The sequence below is a fragment of the Pyxicephalus adspersus genome, chromosome Z (genome assembly GCF_032062135.1).
Source record: "Pyxicephalus adspersus chromosome Z, UCB_Pads_2.0, whole genome shotgun sequence".
In the NCBI taxonomy this organism is placed as follows: Eukaryota; Metazoa; Chordata; class Amphibia; order Anura; family Pyxicephalidae; genus Pyxicephalus; species Pyxicephalus adspersus.
The window spans coordinates 33,859,541-33,882,011 of record NC_092871.1 but is presented as its reverse complement, the minus strand read 5'-3'; the positions used below and the strand labels follow the sequence as shown (position 1 = coordinate 33,882,011).

Sequence of the window (22,471 nt, the reverse complement as noted above, 5' to 3'; positions counted from 1 at the left end):
TGTCAGAGTGATTAGAAGGGGATACATTGACACAGAGTGATTAGAAGGCGATACATTGACACAGAGTGATTTTTTAGTATTTTGTTCAGAATCTTTTTTTTCTAGGTTTTTCTCCTTTAAAATTGGGTGCGTCTTATAGGCCGGAGCGTCTTATAGTCCGAAAAATACGGTATATGCTGCATGTTGTTACTAAGTACAACATTTATTGTAATTGCATATATGAAAACAAAAGTGGAGTGCAGTCACAGATCTAGGAGGTGCACAGCCTCTGCTATAGCTTTCTGTAATAAACTTTATGTATAAAAAAACCAAAAAACTTGGGTTAAACTATTTTAAGATCTTCAGCGCTTTATGACCCCTGTGCAGAGCTGTGCAGTTTCAGATCACAAAATCAGTGTGCTCACTATTGCTTCACTGTGATCTGGAATAGGAAAGAGGGTATGTTCACACTTATGAGGTTTTTTTAACATGGTGCTGTGTTTTTTTTATAATATTACCAATAGAGACCTACATGTCTGGGTTTTGGGCTTGTGTTAATGAAAAAATGCAGCTTGCTTTTAAAGATCTTTAACAGGTTCATTAAACCTACATTTTACGGCATACGCTCCATTAACCTGCTTCAATTTGCTTTAAAGAGTGACATAAACTAAACTAATTTTTACAAATCCTTCCCACTCCTGGGCTCACCCACCTTCTCTGCACACAGCTTCATATTTATCCTAGTTCATGTTTACTTGGAGGATTGACTTTTAATTTCCAGTGTCTCCATGTGCACAATAGAAATCCATAGGCTTCATAGCCTTATTCTCCATTATACTATATAGTGAAGTTAACCAAAACAATTAAATCTTTTGCAGGATGAAGTGTTAGAATGAATTGTGTATCCAAATCTGACCTACATCGTCATTGCAGCCCTCCTGTTTTCAGATAGATTTATGCCATTTACAAAAAGAAATACAATAGCCATCATTTGGGTCAGACCTTCATTATGCTTTTTTAGACAATACCCAAAGTAGTTTCTTTATAACAGTACACATGAGCTGATGCCTATATAGTTGATGGAGACACATAAAAATTGAAGTTGGTAAATGTTGGGTACGAAAACAAAGGAAATTAGCCTACAGTAGGAAGTAAAATAGTTTGCCTAGAAGCAATTTTTCTTAGTCCCCTTCTCTCTGGTTTCATGTAATCACAGGCAATATACCATCCCGCCCCCCAGAGGTCGCTGTGCAGCGTCATAATTACAGTAGAAAAGACTCTATGGTTCCTCTACTCGATGGTTCATCTGTAGCGCCGCATGAGACGTCAAAGTCCGGGCTGTCGGTAACGGTGTCCCCGTGAATCCAATAGAAAGTTTCCCGGCCCGGTGTGGGAGAACAGAGCGGTTTCAGCTGGAGGATCTCTGTCTTTTATCTCTAAGGGGTTTTTTCTGTGCATTGGGCGGTCACCTGTTATATGTAGACGGATACCGTCTCCCGAAACGTGTACGGCATTGTAATGGAAACACCGGAGTACCTGGAGGAGTTCCGCCAATACCATGAGAATGACAAACAATGGAAGGCCCGCAGAGAGTTCCTGGCCCGACATATCCATCAGTACCCTGGACGGAAGATGGACCAACTTATTGCCCTGTCTGTGGTGTGGAGCAACATTGTCTTCATAGGGAACCGGTAAGAGCATGAGAGGTACCCAGCTGTGCCCCGGGTCACAAATATCACCCCCCCATGTGGTAACTATGCCACTCATACCCACCAACACCACCACTGGCAACTGTGACATTTCATATTGATCCCCCACATGGCGACAGTGCCCAAATCACATGCCACCCCCATGGCAAATGTGTCCGAGTCACACCTACCCCACAACCACCGAAAAGTCACTGTGACACATGCCCAATGTCCACTAGCCCCAATCACATGTCCCCCTTCCGACAGCTGTACCCCAACCACATGTACCCCCATGACACCCCTGTGCTTGTTACAAATCCCTCTCATGGTTACTGTGCTCAATTATGTGGCTCCCTATGGCAACTGTACCCGTGTCATATGTTTTCCTTCTGTGGTGGTTCTATGTTTATCTACACACATAGCAATATGTGTCCCTCACCCCTTTGTGGCTGTTGTGCCTGTATAATACATATCTTTCCACGAAAGTGGTTGCTGTGTCTCACATGACGTACTATGTGGCAGCGGTGCATGTTACAAGCATACACATATTACATATATCCTCCCATGCAGCAGCTCTGCCTATGTCACACATATCTCCCTGTTGCATCTGTCAAAAGTTAAAAATCCTTCCTGCCCTCATGTGGAATCTCTAGCTGTGGCCATGTCGCATGTTATTCACCTCCTGGTGGTTGTGCCTGTGTCATATGTTTCAAAATACAGCCTAACACACAGGTTAGATAGCGTTGTACTAACTAAAGTATCTCAACAAAAAAAAGCTCCACTGACCACATCAGATCAATAAATCCTTCTGGTGAAGTTTTTGCATAATATGTGAATAACATATATCTATCTGTGTACATTCCTCATGTGTTTTTTGTTTTTGTCACTAGCTATGGAGAACAGCTAACACAGAAAGTTCACAAAATGGCTGAAGGAATTGATATTGGGGAGATGCCATCCTTTGAGCTTGTTCCTGGTGCCAAAGCTGCAAAAAGATCTAGCTCATCAGATTTGGGTATGTTGGCTTGATCAGCACTTGTTTAAATGATGCTTACAAATGCACAACACTCCAACAGGTTCTAATCTGTTTACCAGATCTAGAAAGAATGACAGAGCTACACCTGGCTTACCATAGACGAATAGATCTTTCCTAAATAATGATAGGCAGGGATCACAAAACTGTTCACAAACTCTGCACGAATGTCCTCCCATTTCACTTGTAAATGCTATTTCCACTTATAAAAAACTAACCCCCTTTATCTCTTCTTCATTCTTATTATACCCCCTGCAATTTGCTTCAATCAGCAGGTGACCTGGTCCACGACCACATCCTGGAATCAGTGGTGATCCAGGTCTCAGCTAGACGTGCCTTTTTCTATTTTTCTGCAAGCCTAATATACATCTGACAGGAACACTTTTTTAATCACACTGTCTCATTGTTCCCCAATCTTTAACCTAATCACCATGAGTATTTAATAACTTCCATTCAAGGGGGCTCAACCCGCACTGCAATGTATAAAGACTAAGTTTTGTCTAAGGTATCATTAGGAAGCAGTTTACTTATTTCTTGCTCCGACAGGATTACTTATTTTTCTACCACCAGTTTTCCAAGGATTAGGCTGCAGCCATTCTGACTTTATTACCAAAATGCAGGACCAGAATTCCTGCAGTGTATACAAGGACACCAAGGGTCCACCTACAACTCAGATTAGAGGAAAGAAGTGAACACTGACTGGAAGGGTAGTTCTGAAATGGAGTTATGCTTTATCCCAGAGGTCATGGTTTCTATTTAATTATCTATCTATTATTATCATTATTATTATAAACAGGATTTATTTAGCGCCAACATATTATAGATTATCTCTATATTGTAAGTCTTCTCTGTGCTATACACCCATAGTTTGGGATCCAGTGATGTGCACAGAAGTACCCAAGAATGATTACTTTTTTTAAATGATGGATAGTTGTGTCATTTGAATTAATATTGGGAGTAAGAAATCTGTTTTATCGCTGGAAATCTCTCTGGATATGTTGGTCAACAAAAACCCTTGTATACTTGACATTGCATATACGCATATATGCATATACAATAAAAATATGTCTGCCTGATTGAGACCTCTCTGTTTCTGTACCAGAGCTCATGGAAAATAATTTATATATTTCCAGTTCCTAAGGTATATGCTATATTTGAGAGTTGATTGATAAAGACCACAACTAAGACAATATGACTATGAGGATATATGGGAAGGGGACATATAGGATAAATCAGCAGCCGAAGAGGCAAGAGGATCAGTAGTCACATGAACTCTGACACTTACTTACCTTCCTGACTTCATACTCTGAGTTTTCACTGTGTGAAGACAGATAGTTGTCCGCTGATCCTTTGGCACTGGTAAAGTTGTACAGGTTTATATAGGACAGTGAATAGTCCTTTAAAAGTTACATGTTCAACATATTAAAGCTTGAATCAACAGTGAGTGACCAAGATTTCCAATGTCTATATATTTAAAATCATTTTGAACACTTCAGCCATACAAAATAATGATTATTTCCTCTGTTAGTTTTATTATAATCAGCAGTGGTATCTATATATAAACATTCACTTTAATTAAAATGGATTTTGTAAATATAATTTTTACTTTCCCTTTCAGATGGACAACCTGCAAAGAAAAAGTTTGGACCAAGGCCACGTTTTGAACCTGTGCATTTTGTAGTGAGCACAATGGAGGAGGACAAAGTTTTTCAAAAAACACAAGACACAAATGCCAACTTGGACAGAAAAAAAAAACAAGGTGACCCAACGCAGCCCTCGGATGTTAAATCTGAAGCAGCACCTGTATGTGTTACTACAAGTGATCATTCAGATCCAGAAGAGACCACAGAAATGGAGCTGAATTGCCGTCCCTTTATCTATGACCCAAATGACACTGATGATCAGAATAAGAATGTTTCCAGCAATTTTATGACCAAACTGGAAAAGGACTACTCGGCAAAATTTGAATCTCATTATTCATCTTTGAGCAAAGACTTTCGGTACAGTGTTCTGAATAGCTGGAAAGGTGTAAATCAGCAAGGGAGAAAAGGCATTGGATTTGTAAAGCCACTGAAAAATACAGGCAGGAGTGGAAATGACAAGCAAACAAGTGGTGCAAACAATTCTGTGACTCGTACAGTACAGTCTTCAGATAAAGCCAGCATTATTAAGCAGCTTTCTGCAATTGTAAAACAGAACATGGTAAATCCTAAAATGGTTGCAGATAGCAAACACGTTAACTTCACCCATGTATTAACACACAGCATTCAAGCGTGTAAAGCCAATCCAGAATATATTTATTTACCTATTAAAAACTTACCGCGTGGCTGCATCCCCAAAAGTAAGAATATTCCACTTGATGGGTATGCTTGTGAGGTGAGGTACCAAGATGTTTACTTAGCTACCGGGTATTCATGGAGCAAAGTTGTGGCTAGAGACCGTGCTGCTGAATTGGCCATCCAGCTTTTAAAGAAGCCTGTGTTGGATGTTGCCACTGTGCAACGAAAGTGTGGTCCTGGTTATCGTGATGACGTGGTGGCTTGCTCAGCTGACACTCGCATGGATGACTTTCCTCCAGCACTAAAGCAACAGAATTCTTCAACTAATGATGGTGGTCCATCAAGCCACCAGTTTTCTGAAGGAACTAAAGGGTCTTCATCCAGACCATGGTCAGAGTTCACCCTTACTGAAAATGCTTGTGATGCAATAGGCATTCTAAACAATTCTGCTACCTCTAACAAAATGACAGTCGAATACAAGTATGACACAACTCTCAACAACATGTGGCGTTGCTGTGTATATGTGCAAGATCATTTAGTAGCTGAAGGATACGGAAATAAAAAGAACAGCAAGCGTGCAGCGGCTGAGGCAGCAGTAAAAATTCTAAAGACAATGCAACCTAATACACATAATTCCAACAGTGCAATCAACACAGACAAGAGTCTTACAAGGGAGCTGAAAGACATCGTGGTTTATGAAAATGCCTCAAATCCTGTTTGTACATTAAATGACACGGCTCAGTTTAATAAGGTTAATATAGAGTATGTCTTTGAAAGGGTATCAGGAATGAAATGGAAGTGTAAGGTTCTCATAGAACAGCATTTTGTAGCACAAGCTGTTGGTATGAAGAAAACTGTAAAACATGATGCTGCAGAGGCTGCCGTGAGGGCTTTAAAGAGAACCCAGCCTGTAGTTGTTAACAATCTGAAAAAAGGTTCTGTTGAAGATGTAATTTCTCGAAAACGGATCCAAGGGCTGTCAAACGACGATGCATACAAACGGCAAATCAAAGAGGACAACATCGGAAACCAGCTTCTACGAAAAATGGGATGGACTGGTGGAGGTTTGGGCAAAGGAGGAGAAGGAATAGCCGAACCTATTTCTGTAAAAGAGCAGTTCAGTCGGGAGGGGCTCGGCTTAATGACAACTAACCAAAAGATCACTAAAAGAGACATTGAACAAATGATAAGGAACTATGCATCTTCCTGTAATCAGGATGATCTAATGTTCTCCAGGGAGCTGACCAATGAGGAAAGAAAATACATTCATCAGATAGCCCAGAAATATGGTCTCAAAAGCAAGTCTCATGGACAAGGTACTGAGAGATTTCTGGTTGTAAGTAGGAAAAGAAACCGACAAGAACTCATACATCAGCTCAAACAAGAGGGGCAGGTTGGATCTTATGCACTCGTTATGCCCGAAAATTAATGCTAAGTTTTACCTTTAATTCAATTTAAGGTTGTACTTGTATACAATGGAGCCCAGTGTGTGTTTGGTAATATAAAAACAGAATAAATGATTATTTTAGTTCACTGAAATAAAGAAGGTCTGTAAAAAAAACAACCAGGTAAAGGAGTAGGTAAAGAGTTGTCTAAATCTCATTTTGATATCCTTCCATGTTGACAAAATCCAGTTTTTTCCCCCCTTACCCTTTCACTCATCTAAAGAAGCTTCTGGCAAATTTTATTTTCAGCTTTAGTGTTGTGCAGGACGTTCAGATAAAGACACGGAGGGAGAATCACACACCAGAAGAATGATACCTGTTCAATTGGCATTTGTTCCTAAAATTGTGAACCCTAATGGGAGTTGTTTTGTTTCTGTTACAACTTTTTTTTGTATAATATTTGAATGTTCTCATGGTCCAAAGAAGGTTGAGTTTTATTGTTTGAAAATAAATTGTAGCTAAAGCCTAAACTTCCCCACTTTTATTGAAAAACTAATATTTTGGCTTTGGATTCAATTCCGAGCTCCTAAAAAAATTCAGTTTAAAACAGCTAAATATGATTAATGCATTCAAAGTATTATAGTTTTTTTAAGTAATAAGGTCTGAGTGGAAGGGTCAGTCTGCAGAAAAGGGGAAAAAAGGGGTCTGTGGAACCCCTGCAAACATACCACAGCTTCCTACTTGGGCTGTGGCTGCTTTCCAAAGAAACCTTTTTCTGCATTTGGAATACAGCTTGCTTTAAACTGGCATTTTAATTTTCCTTTTTAATAGGATATTTGTACATAGTAAACCTTTAATAACTCTACATTATAAATATTTATACTCGCGTAACAGTATTTTGTTGTGAGTAATCTGGTCTAATCCATTTATATAGCTCTACCCTTTGTATTTCATGTACTTTTTGTTTGGCTACAGTGAATGCACTGTTCCTGGAAGCCTGTATTATATGCTGGTTACCATGGCTGACCACATTCTGAAAATTCTAGATGCCTGACTGTAATGCTTGTTCTCCAGTTCCATTAATTTGAGTTACTACAAGCAGAAGTTCTGACAACATTCAAGGCCACCAACATTTTCTAAAGCCAGCCAGGCCAATACCAACAGCAAACCTGGGCTTCTGCGGTATCTATCCAGAAGTACAAAGTAACATAAAGACAAAACATATCTGTCTATGCAGCATGACTGCATAACAAAAGTTAGTATAGAAACTTCATTTATTTTATGCCCTAGAAACCTTCTGTTTTAGTCATTAGCATAGTTAAAAGAAATCCAGTCAAACGTACTGGTAATGGTATTCCTCTAGGATAGCAGAACTCGAGAGATGATTGACCCTTCCCTAAAAAAAACACAATCTACACACAGTAAAAGACCCTCTCCTTGTTCCTTATTTAAGATAAAGAAGTGAAGACCATGAGGCAACTTTACATTTCATACCCCTGTTTTCTCCCCTCAAACTAGTTGAATGTGCTTTAATGGATGGTGGTAGGACATCACCCCCCCCTAAAGATATGGCAATAGTTTCAAATCCAACTGGCAATTACATTTTTTTGACACCTGTAACCCCATATCAGGCCCATTAAGAAGTATTATACATTAACTCAAACCTAATGAGGATCCCTAGTGTGGTCATTTAAGCTGCGTACACACTGCCAATTTTTGTCGTTGGAAAGGATCTTTCACGATCCTTTCCAACGACAAGGGAGTGCACAATGCATGAACGGTGCTGTACATACAGCACCGTTCATGCTCTATGGAGAGGGGAGGGGGAGAGCGACGGAGCGGCACCCTGCTGCGCGCTCTCCCCTTCACTTTCATTACGATCGGCTGTCGTCCATCGTCCGTGGATCCGGCAGGTCGGTCATCCGGACGATGGACGACACCGACTGTACACACGGCAGATTTTCGCCCGATAATTGGCCGATGCCGATTATCGGGCGATAAAAATCTGACGTGTGTACGTAGCTTTAGGGTGTGGAATTTGTTTTCTTGAGGATTTCTAGCATTGTTAAAAAAAAGGTTAACGGGTCTAGTTTTAGGATCACTCTACCTGGGTGAAAAGGTTTGAAGTTCCCTTACTCTACAAGCTGTGGTGATGGCTAGCAAAAAGGCTATTTTAGTTTAGTTAGTTTTAAGGGAGCAGCCTTAAAATAGTTCAAAAGGGTTTAGTCAAACTGTTAAGGACCTCTGTTAAGAGTCAGGGTGTGACAGGTTTTTTTTCATTGATTTTTTTCATCTGTGGTGTGCAATCATAAATCTTTTGATGAATCTGTTGTTTGCTAGGCTGAGGTCTTTAAATACAGATAAGGCTGCTTTCGGGACTTTTATTGTGCAGAAGTTCAGATCATTTTCATTTCAATGCTGAAATGCCAGCATTGTAGGGAAGGGTATCGAATGGACTGTGATGAAAGATTTTCCATGTTGGCATAAATTTTCAATATTTTTCAGCCCTGTCCTTTTGGGAAGAGCCTTGGCTCCAAGTGAAAGAACTTGATCTTGGGATGACAAAATGGCCTTAGATTTAGCAGGCCTGGCTAAAGGGTCAATTGCCATGTGGCTCAAATCTACATATTTTATTATTAGATTAGTGAACCATATCCTCTTGAGCCACCAGAAGGGTGTCATGAGGTAACAGTCTGCCCTCTTTCCAGGGTTGGTTAAAAGAAGCCTTTTTTTTCAGTTCCTAATTTCAATTGCAAATAAACATTTGATGGTTTAGTTCCCACTTGTGGTGCCGAATCGGCTTTTGGCTGTGGAAGTCTACCAGGTTTGTGATTTACCAATAAGTATGCAATGTCACTGCTGGTATGGCTAGCCCAGGGTTTTTATGCCCTCCCAAATAAATAGTCATCTATCCCCAATAACTAGTTTCTACACTTTCCTGGGATGACAAATCCACCCATAGCTGAGAAAGGTAGTGATTTGACTTGGAACTGATGCAGATTTTTTTTGATGATTCAGTGATAACATTGATAAAGCCAATCCAGGCTCTTTGGAGTCACAGTAAGAAACTATGTTGTCCTGTTTTTTCAAGGGGAAATAGGAATGTTGTTTAGGTATGGGATAGTGAAATTGATTTGTATGTATGACATTCCCCCTGCTAGAACCTTGGTAAACATTTTTGAAGCTGCGGTGAGGCAAAAATGTAAGGGTCTGAACTGCCAAATTCCCTATTTTGAATGAATTAGAAACTTCAGGTGAGCTGGATGGATAGGATGTGCAGGAATGCATTCTAAAGGTCCAGGGTTATCATAAATGAATGTTATAAAATATTGGCACATGCTCTCCATTTATAATAATTCTAAACTGGTCAGATGGTTATTGAACAACAAATACATGAAAACAAGCCCCCCAAAACCATGGAAACAGGACCATTCCTGGCCAAGCTCAAGGACCAAAACCGGAAAAATAGCAACAGAGGTGACCAGTCACCAGCACCTAGAGGACCCAACAGAGCTTTACTATCCAGCAGGAAGCAAACAAATGAAAACTTGCAGGGAGAGCCAGTCATCAGGTGCTGCTGTTCTTGTAGGAAAAAAAAATGTACTACATACGCACCACTCATTCTTGCTTTGTATTACTGTAAATAATGTTTCTGGCCTAGCAGATCCACTTAGAACTCTGTTGAAGTGATGGCAAAGTGGGCCTAAGGGGAAACTAGAGTTCCTACTATAAGTAGGACACTATTCCCATATGATTTGTCTCAATATATATACGGCAGGGTTGCCAGATGTTATTACTGTATGTGTCCCCACTTGCAAGAGTTTTTCTCCCTTTGTCTTGGTTACTGATTCTAAAAAAAAATGTTTAAAAAGTTTCTGAAAATACATCATATAAAAATCTTTTGTTTTACCAATGAACAGTCTTATTTATTAAGTAGGAGTGAGTGGGGGGCATTACTACCACTGACTAGGGATACTTATTACTAACATCAATGAAAAAGGAAGGGGTAGAGGGTTAATATGGCTACTTTGGCTTTGAGCTGTGAACCTTCCCAGAAACCCTTGCACTACCAATATATAAACCCTCATGTACCTCACAATGTCACCTCATGTTTTTGAATATTTAAATAGTTTGATTTAGATTCAGGACCCTTGGGCTCACACTCCGGTGTCCATACCCAGACTATTTCTGAAACATCATTCTTCAAACTCTTAACAAAAGTTCAAATGTTACATAAAACAGGTACATAAGTTATTTTCTTTTTATTTACAAGTTTATATGATGTACGGTTTTACATGGGTTACTAGAAAATGAAGCAGGGTCAATATTAGCTATGCAGATGTAACCAAATTGAACTTAAAAAGGCTTAAGAAAACAAACACAGAGTTCCTATATGTATGTTATACAGAGTCAAAAAAAATTGAAGGTGAAGAGCTTTCTTTACATTATTCTAATGAATGGCTGAAATATAGGGGCCCCTTGATTGTGGTGAAACTTTTGGTAAAGCATGTTAAAAAGATACAATTCTTCCTGAAATTAACCAAATTTAGTAAACATAAGCAGAGTCCTCTTTTTCAACTTCCAGATTGTTTTGGTGTGGTAAATACACAAAAACACCATCTGTGTGGCATTACAACTTTACTCCCTAATTTGAGGAGAGATGTTGAATGGGACATAATGGCAAACTCCAGGTAAACAGAGTAAAGATTACAAACTCTCAGATTTGAATTGTAATATGTGTCGCCATTGAGATGTTTCACCCTCATTTCCTGCCGACAATAGGAAGTAACATTAGCAGGGAGGAGAAAACAGTTTGAGAACTGTGTCAGGGACTTGTGCCCCCAACTATTTCCCACACATCTTGTTTTAGTAACACTAAATTTTTGGACTTCACTTTACTTGCTCTATATCAAAACAACCGGGATGGTAAGCGAGACAGCAAATATTATGGTACTTGCTCTATATCAATAACCGGTATGGTAAGTGAGACGGCAAATATTACGGTCCAAGAGACAACAATAAAAATCTGAGTCTTCTTACCATTTCCCTTGCTAAGCATAACTTAGAGTGGAATTTCACTTTAAATCTAAACAACTTCCATTTTTGTCACTCTAACCTGCAAAGAAAAAGAAAAAAACGCTCTAAAACAAATAAAATGTATTGATCATCATCTAGACTGATCACCAGACTTGATGTCCTTGTATATTGTTTTGGATTCAATTTGTTTATCCATTGCTCCTACAATAATAAACAATTGTGAACCTCAAAGGAAGTAAAAAGTTTTGCAAGTAACCCACATATTGTACATTTGATTTCAACACAAATGCTTTTAGGTGTCCAAGAAAGGAGGAAAGCATCAGCTGGGGGCCAAGAAAGGTGGTGACAGCACAACAGCCATTTGCGGTTGATGTAAATGTAAAGGTTCTAGCAAAAGGAAGATCACCCAAACACTTCATATATATCATTTTCCTCATGGGCAGAGTGTTCATATACAAGGCCAAGGGTCAACAGTCACGCCAACTTTGTTCTACTATTGCAGAAACTCTTTTCTCATATTCTCGCTTGTTTTCCTGGTACAGCTGTGCTGCCTGGCTATTTGCCGGACTGTTTGGGTTTGGTTCATCCAGCAGGGACTGAAAAAAAAAAAACACACGAAAGATCATTTGAAGCCATACACTGCTCACCACAGATATGGCAGGGAAAAAAAACAATACAACTTGCCTTAACCTACCTGTATAGAGGTTAAAATAGAGGACACGTCATAAGTTGGACTCCAACGATTCTGAAGAATGTCCAAACATATACTGCCATCAGCATACACTAAAATACGAGAAAAAAAAAAAAAAAAAAGTTTGTGATCATGACATTGAAAGGCACAATATGACATTATGGCATTTGTTCACAAAGTAACTGCATTCAGCTGCTATCACAGACAAAAAAAAATTGGTGTACCTTATCCTAACACTAACATTATCATTGTAGTACTAAGCACAGACAAGTTTATTTACCAATTAAAATAAATTGCACCTTTTTTAATGTGAAACTGAATAAAATAAATGAAGCTATAAAAATATACATGAACAAATAAGAGGTAAATAGGACAAAAGAATTACTAGTTTTACCATTCTGATTATTCAATGTTCCTTTAAAAAGTTTCCTAATTTTAAACTATACAAAAAATTGTTATTTGATGATCATGTGATATATAAATGTATATATATTTATATCATGAAATAGGAAAGTGTACTGAATTCTTGGATCACTTGGAGGTTGCAGGCAATGCAAGCTATGAAGTGACAGAATCACTGGAAATAAAGCAATAGTATGACATGGGCCCACATGGCCTGGATTGCCCTCTGACATTCACCAAATAAGGTTTAGGTACCAATTACAAGACTGTTTACATTTTCAAGGACAAGTGTATTGTGCTCACACTACAATCCTAATACAAATGAATAAGATATGGATAGATTATCAAAGTCCTAGTACAGATGAAAACACCTTTACTTACCATTAGGGTGAAACATTTTAGATACAAATCGAACTGTAGGTGGTTTGTTGGGATATTCTTCTGTAAATTCTATTGTGAGTTTAAATGTTCCTAGGAACAAGAATAAAAAAAAAAAAAAAAACATGAAATACTTATTCTCCAAATGCCAGGTATCATTGCTGGGATTTTTCATTATGAGGTTTATAAAATAAATCTGCTGGCCCACACCACGTGGAAGCAAAAAAATAGCGTTGATGTTTAATGGTGTGTGAGATGGTGGTGATGTTTCCAAGGGGATTTTTACTTAGATTAAATGAATATATTTTTCATAAAACATTGGTGATGGGCACATTTTGGTATTTTGTTGTAATACATATCACATCATAAATGAAAGGGTCACTTAAGAACAAAGCAACAGGTTTACTTTACACTAGATTCATATTTCCTTTTTCTGTCTTGGAAGCTATTAGTCCCATTTCTCTGCACACTGATTTCCACACCAGCATTAGACGCTGAGCAGATGCCCTTAGCCTACCTTCCACTCCTGTCTGAAGGATCGTCCAGCCCACTCCTTTCAACTGTGCTGTAAGGGCTCTGCCCTTTCAGCTATTTGTCATCTACTGTTAGTCAGTTTGTCTCCTGTAGGAAAAGACTAAGACAGGGGTCGGCAAAGTTTTATGGGGTGGGCGGGAGCACACTAGGCCAGACCCGCCTTAATGGCCCCGCCAGCACCAGGGAACGCCCGCTGAAGTAAAATCGCTTTCCTCCATATGCCTTGCAGAGGAGAGGGATTTACCCTCAGGGAGCTTTCCCTATTTACCACAGTGGCAAAAGTATCAACGCCGGCCGCGGTAAATAGGGGAGCAAATTCAGAGCTCCAGTAATTCCTAACCCCCCCTAGCCAATCCTCCGGCAACCCACGTCTCCGGAGACACTGGTTGCCGGCCAGCATTGGGCCGAATCGGCCAGGGGGCGTTAGGCCGGAACGAACTACCGGCCGTATATGGCCTAAAGGCCGGAGTTTGCTGACCCCTGGTCTAGGAGATCTACATGCAAATGTAGTCCATCTACGAATGCCTGACATGCTGATACAGTGTGTGAGTCAGTGCTGTACTGTAAACTAAGGAATCCAACTTCTAATAGGCTTCCAATAATGAAGTCACAAAACAGTTAAGCAAGTCATGGTACAATGTGGCTGTTAGAATGTCGACACAGAGGGTAGCACAGTGTGCCTGCACACACAGACAATACGAAAAAGCCAAGGATTGCAATTTATTGCGCAGTCTGGCAGTGGTAGAGGTGAACTGATAAAGAGGTCAAGGATTGAGGGAGGAAGAAATAAAGCTCAGCATTCAATTTCAACACACGTAGAAAGTTGTGTGGACTCCTGATCACTGAAAAGGCTGAATAATCGTTAAGAGCAGGGGTATACAGTTTACAACCCCTGTAATCATGTCCAGGGGTAAAAATTAAAAATTAGGAAAGTACCAGGGACCGGAAGGGGAGGGAAGCTTGTGGGTTCTTTTATAGCGCTGACTTTAGCTTTGTTTTAACTACAATTCCTTCATTGACTGACCACTCTACTGAAGCAAATACCTGGTAATCGGTGTATGGAAGATCATGGGACTCCTGTGGTTGAACCAACTCAGAACTGTTACAGGAGAGCTCATGTGTGAGCTACTAACCCAGGGACTTATCACTTACAGCTACTGATTGGACTATCAGGGAACAGAAGGAAGTCATGTATGTGTGTCTGCAGAGGTCTGTAATGAAGTAAATGCGGTAACTCAATGTGCATTTACTGAAGAGAAATTGACACTTTCCATTTGAAGTAATATAAACAACGATGCTTTCTAGAACAACCATTTAAAATTCTGCCTAGATCTCACAGACACAGGACAGAGAGACAACATGGTTGGTGACTTCTATTGGACAAAATATCTTATCCAGAGCAGCTATAAACTAAAGGAAGAAAGAAAGCCATGGTTAGAAGTCAATATGCAGTCCTCCCAAGTGAGTACTAGAAGTGAAGGTTACTATATCAATACAAAAGGAAGAATTACATCACTGGAAAGAACAAAAACTAATTAGGAAACATATTGATTTCAATTTTCAGTACTTATTGTAAATCAAGTGCTGGCTAAAAAGATTATGAAGTTTAAAAACACTACAACACTACAGACAGTAAGAGTTAGACAATTGCTCCGTGTCTCTTTATAAAAAGGTATACAATGTCAGGTACATGTATATCACTTGGCTCTGTCCAAGATTGTTATTTCCATACGAACCAAACCTTGTGGAAAAGAAGGCTTTGTAAGCAAAGCTGGTACACTGAATATAGTTTTATAATACAGGAGTCCAGCTTGGTAAAAGACCCTTTAGCACATCATTGTTCAAGCAGCTCACCAAGATAGGATTGTCCAGTTTATACAACTCGGATAATAACCTAAGGCTATCCATAAATATCTCCCCAAGCACAATCAGGTGGCCATCTAGTAATCCTCATCAAACCCACCAATACAGTGGTTCTGGTGGCACTTTACTTCATCTTCGCCAAAGAAAACAATCAAGACAAATTTCTCCATCTTTTTGATGCACATTATCACACCTTGTATACATGAAACAAAAGGTAAAATAAAATTTCTGTGATTCTGAAGATTACACATTTCTTTGTGGGGAGATGGTAACATCCACACACAACCACATTTTTCTCTGCATGAATATAAGTGCACAGCACTTGAAGCCGCTGTCATTCACAACTTTGGAGCATTTCAAAAGGACTAGCCAGCTTTTTTGAAGTTACAGGCTGATCATGTTGGATCTCTGGGCATCAATACAATAATCTAACGTTTCTGGGAATGGGAACAACAATACATTATTCTAAGCCCTCGAACCACACACAAACCAAACGTTGATAGGTCTGCTTTAAGCCCCATACAGACGTCAGATTGCTGTTGCTCAAACTGATGTTTCATGATAGTTTTCAATGACAGATGAATGAAAGAATGCTGTGCATACAGCTCTGTACTGTGTTCTCCTCCAGAAGAAAGCAAAGCAAGCTTTTGCAGATTGGTCATTAAACTTCCGAGGGTGGACTGATGTACAATGTCAGGGCAAAAATTATTTCACACAAGTAGCTTTACAGCCAGCCACTCCTGCTCTAAAGGCTAGAAAGGTCAGCAATTGCTATTATTCATGGTAGTCCACAATACAGATAATGGATTATAGCAATAATACCGTACTCACTGCCTCTACAATTCTTAAAAAAATAAAAAAACTGTACAGGTTACATTTACCACAATATAGAACATAAAAGCCTTGACAAAAACATCAAGGTACAATATTTGTAAAACCTATTTTAAAAGCCAATATATGCTTTAAAGGATAAACAAAAAGTTAAAATAAAGGGTTAATTAAAGTAAAAACCAAAAAATTACACTTACCTTAAATCATGCAGGTCCCTCGATAGTCCTTCTTTGTCATGGGATTCAGGCACTTCCACCTTCGATCTTCACTTCTGTCTTCTTTAATACAGGTGTGAAATTAAATAACGAAAAAAAAAAAAAAAAAACGCGAATGCGTGAGATTGTCATCTCTTTCCTCTAGGAGCAGCCAGAGCCTCCCTGGATGCATGACGTAGAGCCACAGGTATACCCGGAGGCTTTGCACTCCCATTAGGTCTTGATCGCCACAAAGGGGCAACCTTTATATAAAAAACAAAAAAAAAAAAAGGGTTGCACTTATAAAAAAAAAAAATATATATATTTTTACTTTATTTAGAAGGGTTGTCTACCTTTCTATGTAAAGTAAAAATGTTCAGTTTAGGTACGCTTTAAAAAACTTCCTACTTTGCAAGGTTTCTTTCCTCATTCTTTTACCACTGTATGCACTTGTCAGCTAGAAGGCCACAACAAGACCTACTCACACCATGGGCATTGGACTGTGGAGCTCAGTGCAGTCCAAACCCAATGCCAAGCAGGAACCCATTGTTTTCATTGGGACCCATTTCATTTTCATTGGGACCACATCACAACGAGCTATGCTGGTGTGAGTTGATGAAAACATAACACTACACACACCACAATACAACACATCAGATTGTAGATCAATCAAGTTTATTAGGAGGAGTGCTAACCTTTTTTAACAGTTCACACGGCTCTACAGGTTTATTGTTTCAGCTGAGCACTAGAATGATCTTCCACTTTGCTAAAACCTTGCCATTAGAATGCAGGAAAGAGCAGATTTAGCTTCTGGCTGGAAGGAGATGCTTGCTAACTATCTTATCTAACCAGTGACAAAAAAGGACCACAGCAAGGCAAAAACACATTTTTACAATAGAGACAAAATATCTCTTTTTTTTTTTAACTTTAGTTTGCACAAAACTTGAAGCGGAACTATAGTTTGCTTCAGACAAGTCTTTATTCCAGAAGGGGAGAGGCCAATCAAGATGGCCAAAGATCAGTATCCTGGAAGAGAAGATGGTGTCACCGGTGATGTACCAGAGACAGGAGTTGAAATAAAAAATGTGATCGGGCAGTTATTGCAGAAGGGACGGTGCCTGTCCCTTCTGTAATAAATGACCTGTCTGATTGTGTTTTTTTTTTTTTTTACCTAAGTAAGTGAGTTTCACTTTAAGAGTCATGTATCATTAGTTACACAAAAAACAGACCAAGTTCCATTTTACTGAAAATGCAGCTATATTTACCTATTAAAAGCAAATGGCAGCATAAAATCAAGTTCATGAAAACCTCACATCAAAACACATTTATAAGACAATCCTAGTTATTACTCACCATCTTCAAATGGTGTTCCCTCTGGACTAAGGAGAAGAAAAAAACAATAATTAAATTGAAGCTAACAATACTATAACAATTCTCCTCAATACAGGAAATGGAGCAAGGAAACAACATTTTTTTGTTTAATGTAAAGGGTTTATTTACATCTATGCGAGACCAAAATATGTATTAACCCATTGTTCATCCAAGTTCACTGGCATTTTGCAATGCCTAAAATGTAGCCTGGTCTCAGAGGACCACCCACTGGGTTCAGTTGGCCTTTTTCTAGAAGCATTTCATCTGTAAAATGTCTGTTCTGGAATACAACTGGCCCTATGAAAGCATTGCCTTAACTTAAATAGAAAGACTAACAGGTGGTAATATGGACATCGTTCTTCAGGTTACATGGACACTTCCTATTGGTTGTCAACTGAGGAAGGTGGCAGTAAGGGATCTAACTGGTAGGCTTTGGAAAGTATCATTTATGTTAAAAATGCGATAAAATGCATAAAAATGGGATTTTAAGTGTGACCCCTTTTCCTAAACGGTAGCAATAAAAGCCTAGCAAAATGTGTCCAATGATCCAATTGGAAAACAAATACTGGAGGGGGGGGGGACACATTATTAGGAAACTCAGCATTAGCATTTTCTTATCCTGCGAAGAAAGCACTTACACAAATGAGATTTTGCTATTGGAGGTAAGAGACCAGGATCTATTAGGCCCACTGCTTTGGATCCCACATCACATATAACAAGTGACCACATTATGATTTAGGCTCTGAAAACACACTGTGTTGTCTGCTATTGGAAACAAATCACCCAGGAGGGGTTCAGGAGTTTGTTCCAAGGCCTAAAATGTCTTCTAATTTTCAAACTATAGGCAAATAAGGCCTGAAAACATGGCATGGAAGACAAACATGCAAATGCAGTGTTCAGTGCTTGACTTATAGCTCTACATTTGCATGTATGACAGTCCCCATTCTAGCTGATTTAAATGATACAATTTGCACCTGTACTAGTGAATGAAAGAAAATACGCCCAAACTGTAGAACAAACTGTCCTAACAAACTGAACAGTGACAATGTTAAACAGTATTTCATACCATATTATGAGCATGTGTCTTACGGACAGAGGTTTTTTTGTTTTTTGTTTAAAGTTCAAAATACCCTATGAATGATTTATTTAAAAAAATATATGGAGAATTACTTTTAAATAGGAGGTTTCAGTTTTTTGTGGTAAAAGGAACCAAGCATGCCTTGGTTACACAAAGATCTGAATGTTTCGGTCTAAATAAATATGAATATACCGGGGCAATAATAAAATACATTATTTTTGCACATCGGCTTAGAGTTCACAGGAACATCATTTAGTGACATGTTGCTGGTTGGAAAGTTTAGCCCCCCATAGAAAATAAAGTCAATAAACTGGGAGATTCACTAGGTGAATGAAACACCAAGAACTGCTGGAACAATGGATGGGATGCATTTTGTTTTTTTGTTTTTTTTTTATTTTAAGGTTTAAGTATACTTTGAAAAGGCTAAATCAACGTACAAACAATAAACCTTACACAAATACACAAATTCTTGATATGTAAAAATGTGACAACATGTAATCATTTTCAGGTTAATGAATTATTGGTTCTGAGCAATGTGAAAAAGTTATTGGCTTAGAAATGTGCAAATTATGCAACAGATGTATTCTCCCTGAGCCAATCAGATAGGGCCCAGTAATTGCTCAAATATGTTCGTATGACAGGGGAATCCCATACACTGCACACTGATCTATGACCCCCAACACAGCAACTTAATTTTTACCCATATAAAAGGGGAGACGGGCATAAAAAAGTGCCTAGCGACTTCGGAAACTAACATGGCCTTATGTTTGCACCCCTACTTATACCACGTACAAGTCCCCGAAATTTTACCCAGTGACCGCTGACCACGAGTCCAGTAAAACCAAATTTTCCCAAATGAAAGGGGAGGGGGTACCTGTAAACTATACCTAGGGACCTCTGATCCTAACATGGCCTAACAATAGCACTCCTACCAGAATATTATGGGAGGAGTGGGGTTCTCATATTTGTACCCAATACCTTAGACTTGGCCCACTGATGGCACCCTTTTCTGACTATAATGGGATTCCATATTGTACCTGATGACTTAATTGTATTCTAGTGACAGCACCCTTACCCAGACATAATAAAGGATTCCTAAACTTTTACTTGATGATCCAGATGTAGCCAAGGATGAATCTCTTACCAGACTTTGACTATCTTATATTTGTATGTGATGACCTAGGAATCAGGCATGGCCTAGTGATTGCTCATTTACCTGAATATAACCCGGGAAGGGGGGAGCTCCATTATGTACCTGAATATAACCTAGGGGGAGAGGGAGCTCCCGTATCGTACCTGAATATAACCTTTGAGGTTTGTATGACTTTCAAATAACATCCATGCCAGACCAAAAGATGTATAACCTATTGTTCATCAAAGATCACAATCATATAACCTGGGGGGGAAGGGAGCTCCAATATTGTACCTGAATATAACTCTGTGAGATAGGTAGCTCCCATATTGTACCTGAATATACCCTGCGGGCACAGGGAGCTCCCATCATGTACCTGAATATAACCCGGGGGGAGAGGGAGCTACATATGGGACCTGAATATAACACAGGGGGAGAGGGAGCTACATATGGGACCTGAATATAACCCGGGGGGAGAGGGAGCTCCATATTGTACCTGAATATAACCTGGGGGGGGGGGGAGACAGAGCTCCATATTGTACCTGATGAGCCCAACATATCCTAGCAATGGCACACTAACCAGAATATGAGGGGCCTCTATGTTTTTTTCCTGATGCCCAGACATTTGCAAGTGATGGCTCTATTACCTATGACATGAGGATTCTACATTTGTACCTAATGGCCTAGGGATGGCCCTGGTACCCAAATATGATGGAATGAGGGGGTGAGCTGCCCCTTTTAGTTCCTGCTAACCCCAACATACCCAAGCAGAGGCGGCCTTACTACAATATGGTGAGGGGTCTCTAAATGTTTCCCTGACATGGCTATGACATGAGGGTGCCATCTTTCTAGCCCATGGCATAGCACCAGGCACGCTCTAGTGACGGCACACTTATCCTGAATATAAACAACGTTCTCACATTTGTACCTGCTGGCGTATGACCACGCTATGGCCCAGAGCTGGCCCTTCTACACAAATATACTAGAAATTCCCACATTTGTACCCGGTGACCCCGATATGGCCCGGTGCCAGTATTCTTACCCGAATATGACCGCATTCCATACCATGATGTTGTTCTCAGATGGGGCACCGCTCACTCCAGCTGGGGGGTCCTCCTGTAGCCTGTACCAAAACACAACAAAACACCCGGTAAGCACTACTTACACAACTCAGCCTCCTGCCACGTCTGCCTTACCGGAGACTCCATATCTTACCTCTTAAAATCCCTCATAAGACGCCGTCTCGCCGGGGTTGACATTTGTTACCGGAAACCAAACAACCGGACTGTAAAGACACAAAGGAGGAAGAGGAAGGAAGAAGAAGCCGCTGTCGTGATATCTATAATACTCCACACAATATGTCACGGCGATCACCCCGGGAAACAAGAATAATACACTGTTAGCAAAAGCGGCAGGACACCAAACCGCTTTCTCTCTTCCGGGAGCTCCGACCCTGGCGGAAGGATACACGATGGCACGGTGAAAGAAAAACAAGTCCTGCTCCTCGGGATGGGAAACCTCACCTCTTTTACTGAGGGGTGTACTTTTTGAAATAACAGTTAGATCCTCCTCATCTTTTCGGCCCTGGCCAAGAATTTAGATTTACATGTGAATAAAATGTATCTACTATCACCAGACAGTGATTAAATAACAGGAAATCAGTTCGCTCCCGCTCTTTGTTTTATACGAACAATTGGTACGGTCTCTTCAGTGTCATCGGCAAAACAGCTGCTCCACTGAGATGACGTCATAAATTTACACCCATCACTGATGATTGGCAGGCGGGGTCCGTGGCGTCATGGGACTTCTTTCGGACTGTTCTGGTTTGTGTGGGGTGGATCGTCTCATTGACAGGTGTGGGAGGGGCTTTCACCACTTCCCTATAGAGGAATCATTACCTTTTCATTCAGTTTAGATTTATGAGTGAATAAATTCAGGGAGCTGCAAATATTCATAAAGCCAGTGTGAGGTGAATGTTCAACCAAAACTTTTCTATTGTAAAACCCATGTTGGGTTTTATGGGTCACTTACAGATTTCCCCTCACTTCCTGTTCTGCTGAAAATTTTACAAAAGGCAACGCAGACAAAAATAAATGTTTTTCTATGGCTCCAACATGGCAACCACGTGGTACCGCCATATGTAATGTGCCATGGATTGGCATCGGGTAAGAGACAATAAAATACGTTGTACGTAGTATAGAGTTTATTGTAATGCCAGCATTACATATAGTAGTACCGTAGACCCGGCCAAATGTGCTTTCATAGATCAGCGCCAGGCATGAATGTTCCAGCATGGCATGGTAGTATCCCTGCCCATACCTTTACTGTCATGTTGGCACCATAACAATAATTGCCTGGCAATGAGTATAAAAAATTTTATTTGTACATTAATATTAAAGGGTTCTGAACCAGGGGTCCCCAGGGGAACATGAATCCTGTCCCCAAATGTGGTTCATCCCTCAAAGGTATATAAATGAGACTTCATTTGTAGCGTGCATACCCTGAGCAATTGATAAGTGATTGTTAGGCACCAAAGGTGGCATTACCCACGAGAAGCCAGCAAGTGCGGGCAGGGAAAAGGGTCTGCAAAACCCAC

At 39.8% G+C, this 22,471-nt stretch overlaps 2 protein-coding genes across 2 annotated transcripts; one reads left to right on the top strand and one right to left on the bottom strand.

Moving 5' to 3' along the window:
* Positions 1-1,246: 1,246 nt before the first annotated feature.
* On the top strand, positions 1,247-6,894 carry NKRF (NFKB repressing factor). The gene is made up of 3 exons (XM_072431048.1): positions 1,247-1,670; positions 2,558-2,682; positions 4,319-6,894. The coding sequence occupies exons 1-3, from the start codon at positions 1,498-1,500 to the stop codon at positions 6,406-6,408; spliced, it is 2,388 nt and encodes a 795-aa protein (XP_072287149.1). The 5' UTR covers positions 1,247-1,497; the 3' UTR covers positions 6,409-6,894.
* A 3,717-nt stretch (positions 6,895-10,611) lies between these two features.
* Positions 10,612-21,553, bottom strand: UBE2A (ubiquitin conjugating enzyme E2 A). The gene is made up of 6 exons (XM_072431049.1): positions 21,091-21,553; positions 20,918-20,998; positions 17,648-17,673; positions 12,876-12,965; positions 12,096-12,184; positions 10,612-11,997 (listed from the first exon to the last, which is right to left on the bottom strand). Exons 1-6 carry the CDS (start codon positions 21,132-21,134, stop codon positions 11,869-11,871), a joined length of 459 nt encoding a protein of 152 aa, XP_072287150.1. The 5' UTR covers positions 21,135-21,553; the 3' UTR covers positions 10,612-11,868.
* Positions 21,554-22,471: the final 918 nt, after the last annotated feature.

Bases quoted from the DNA above. Each gene is read 5' to 3' on its own strand.
- NKRF (XM_072431048.1), top strand. From the start codon at position 1,498: ATGGAAACACCGGAGTACCTGGAGGAGTTCCGCCAATACCATGAGAAT. The intron at 1,671-2,557 runs GTAAGAGCATGA...TTTTGTCACTAG, and splicing joins ATTGTCTTCATAGGGAACCG to CTATGGAGAACAGCTAACAC. The intron at 2,683-4,318 runs GTATGTTGGCTT...TTTCCCTTTCAG, and splicing joins ATCTAGCTCATCAGATTTGG to ATGGACAACCTGCAAAGAAA.
- UBE2A (XM_072431049.1), bottom strand. From the start codon at position 21,134: ATGTCAACCCCGGCGAGACGGCGTCTTATGAGGGATTTTAAGAG. The intron at 20,999-21,090 runs GTAAGATATGGA...GTTTTGGTACAG, and splicing joins CTTATGAGGGATTTTAAGAG to GCTACAGGAGGACCCCCCAG. The intron at 12,185-12,875 runs GTAAGTAAAGGT...CTCGTATTTTAG, and splicing joins TAAAATGTTTCACCCTAATG to TGTATGCTGATGGCAGTATA.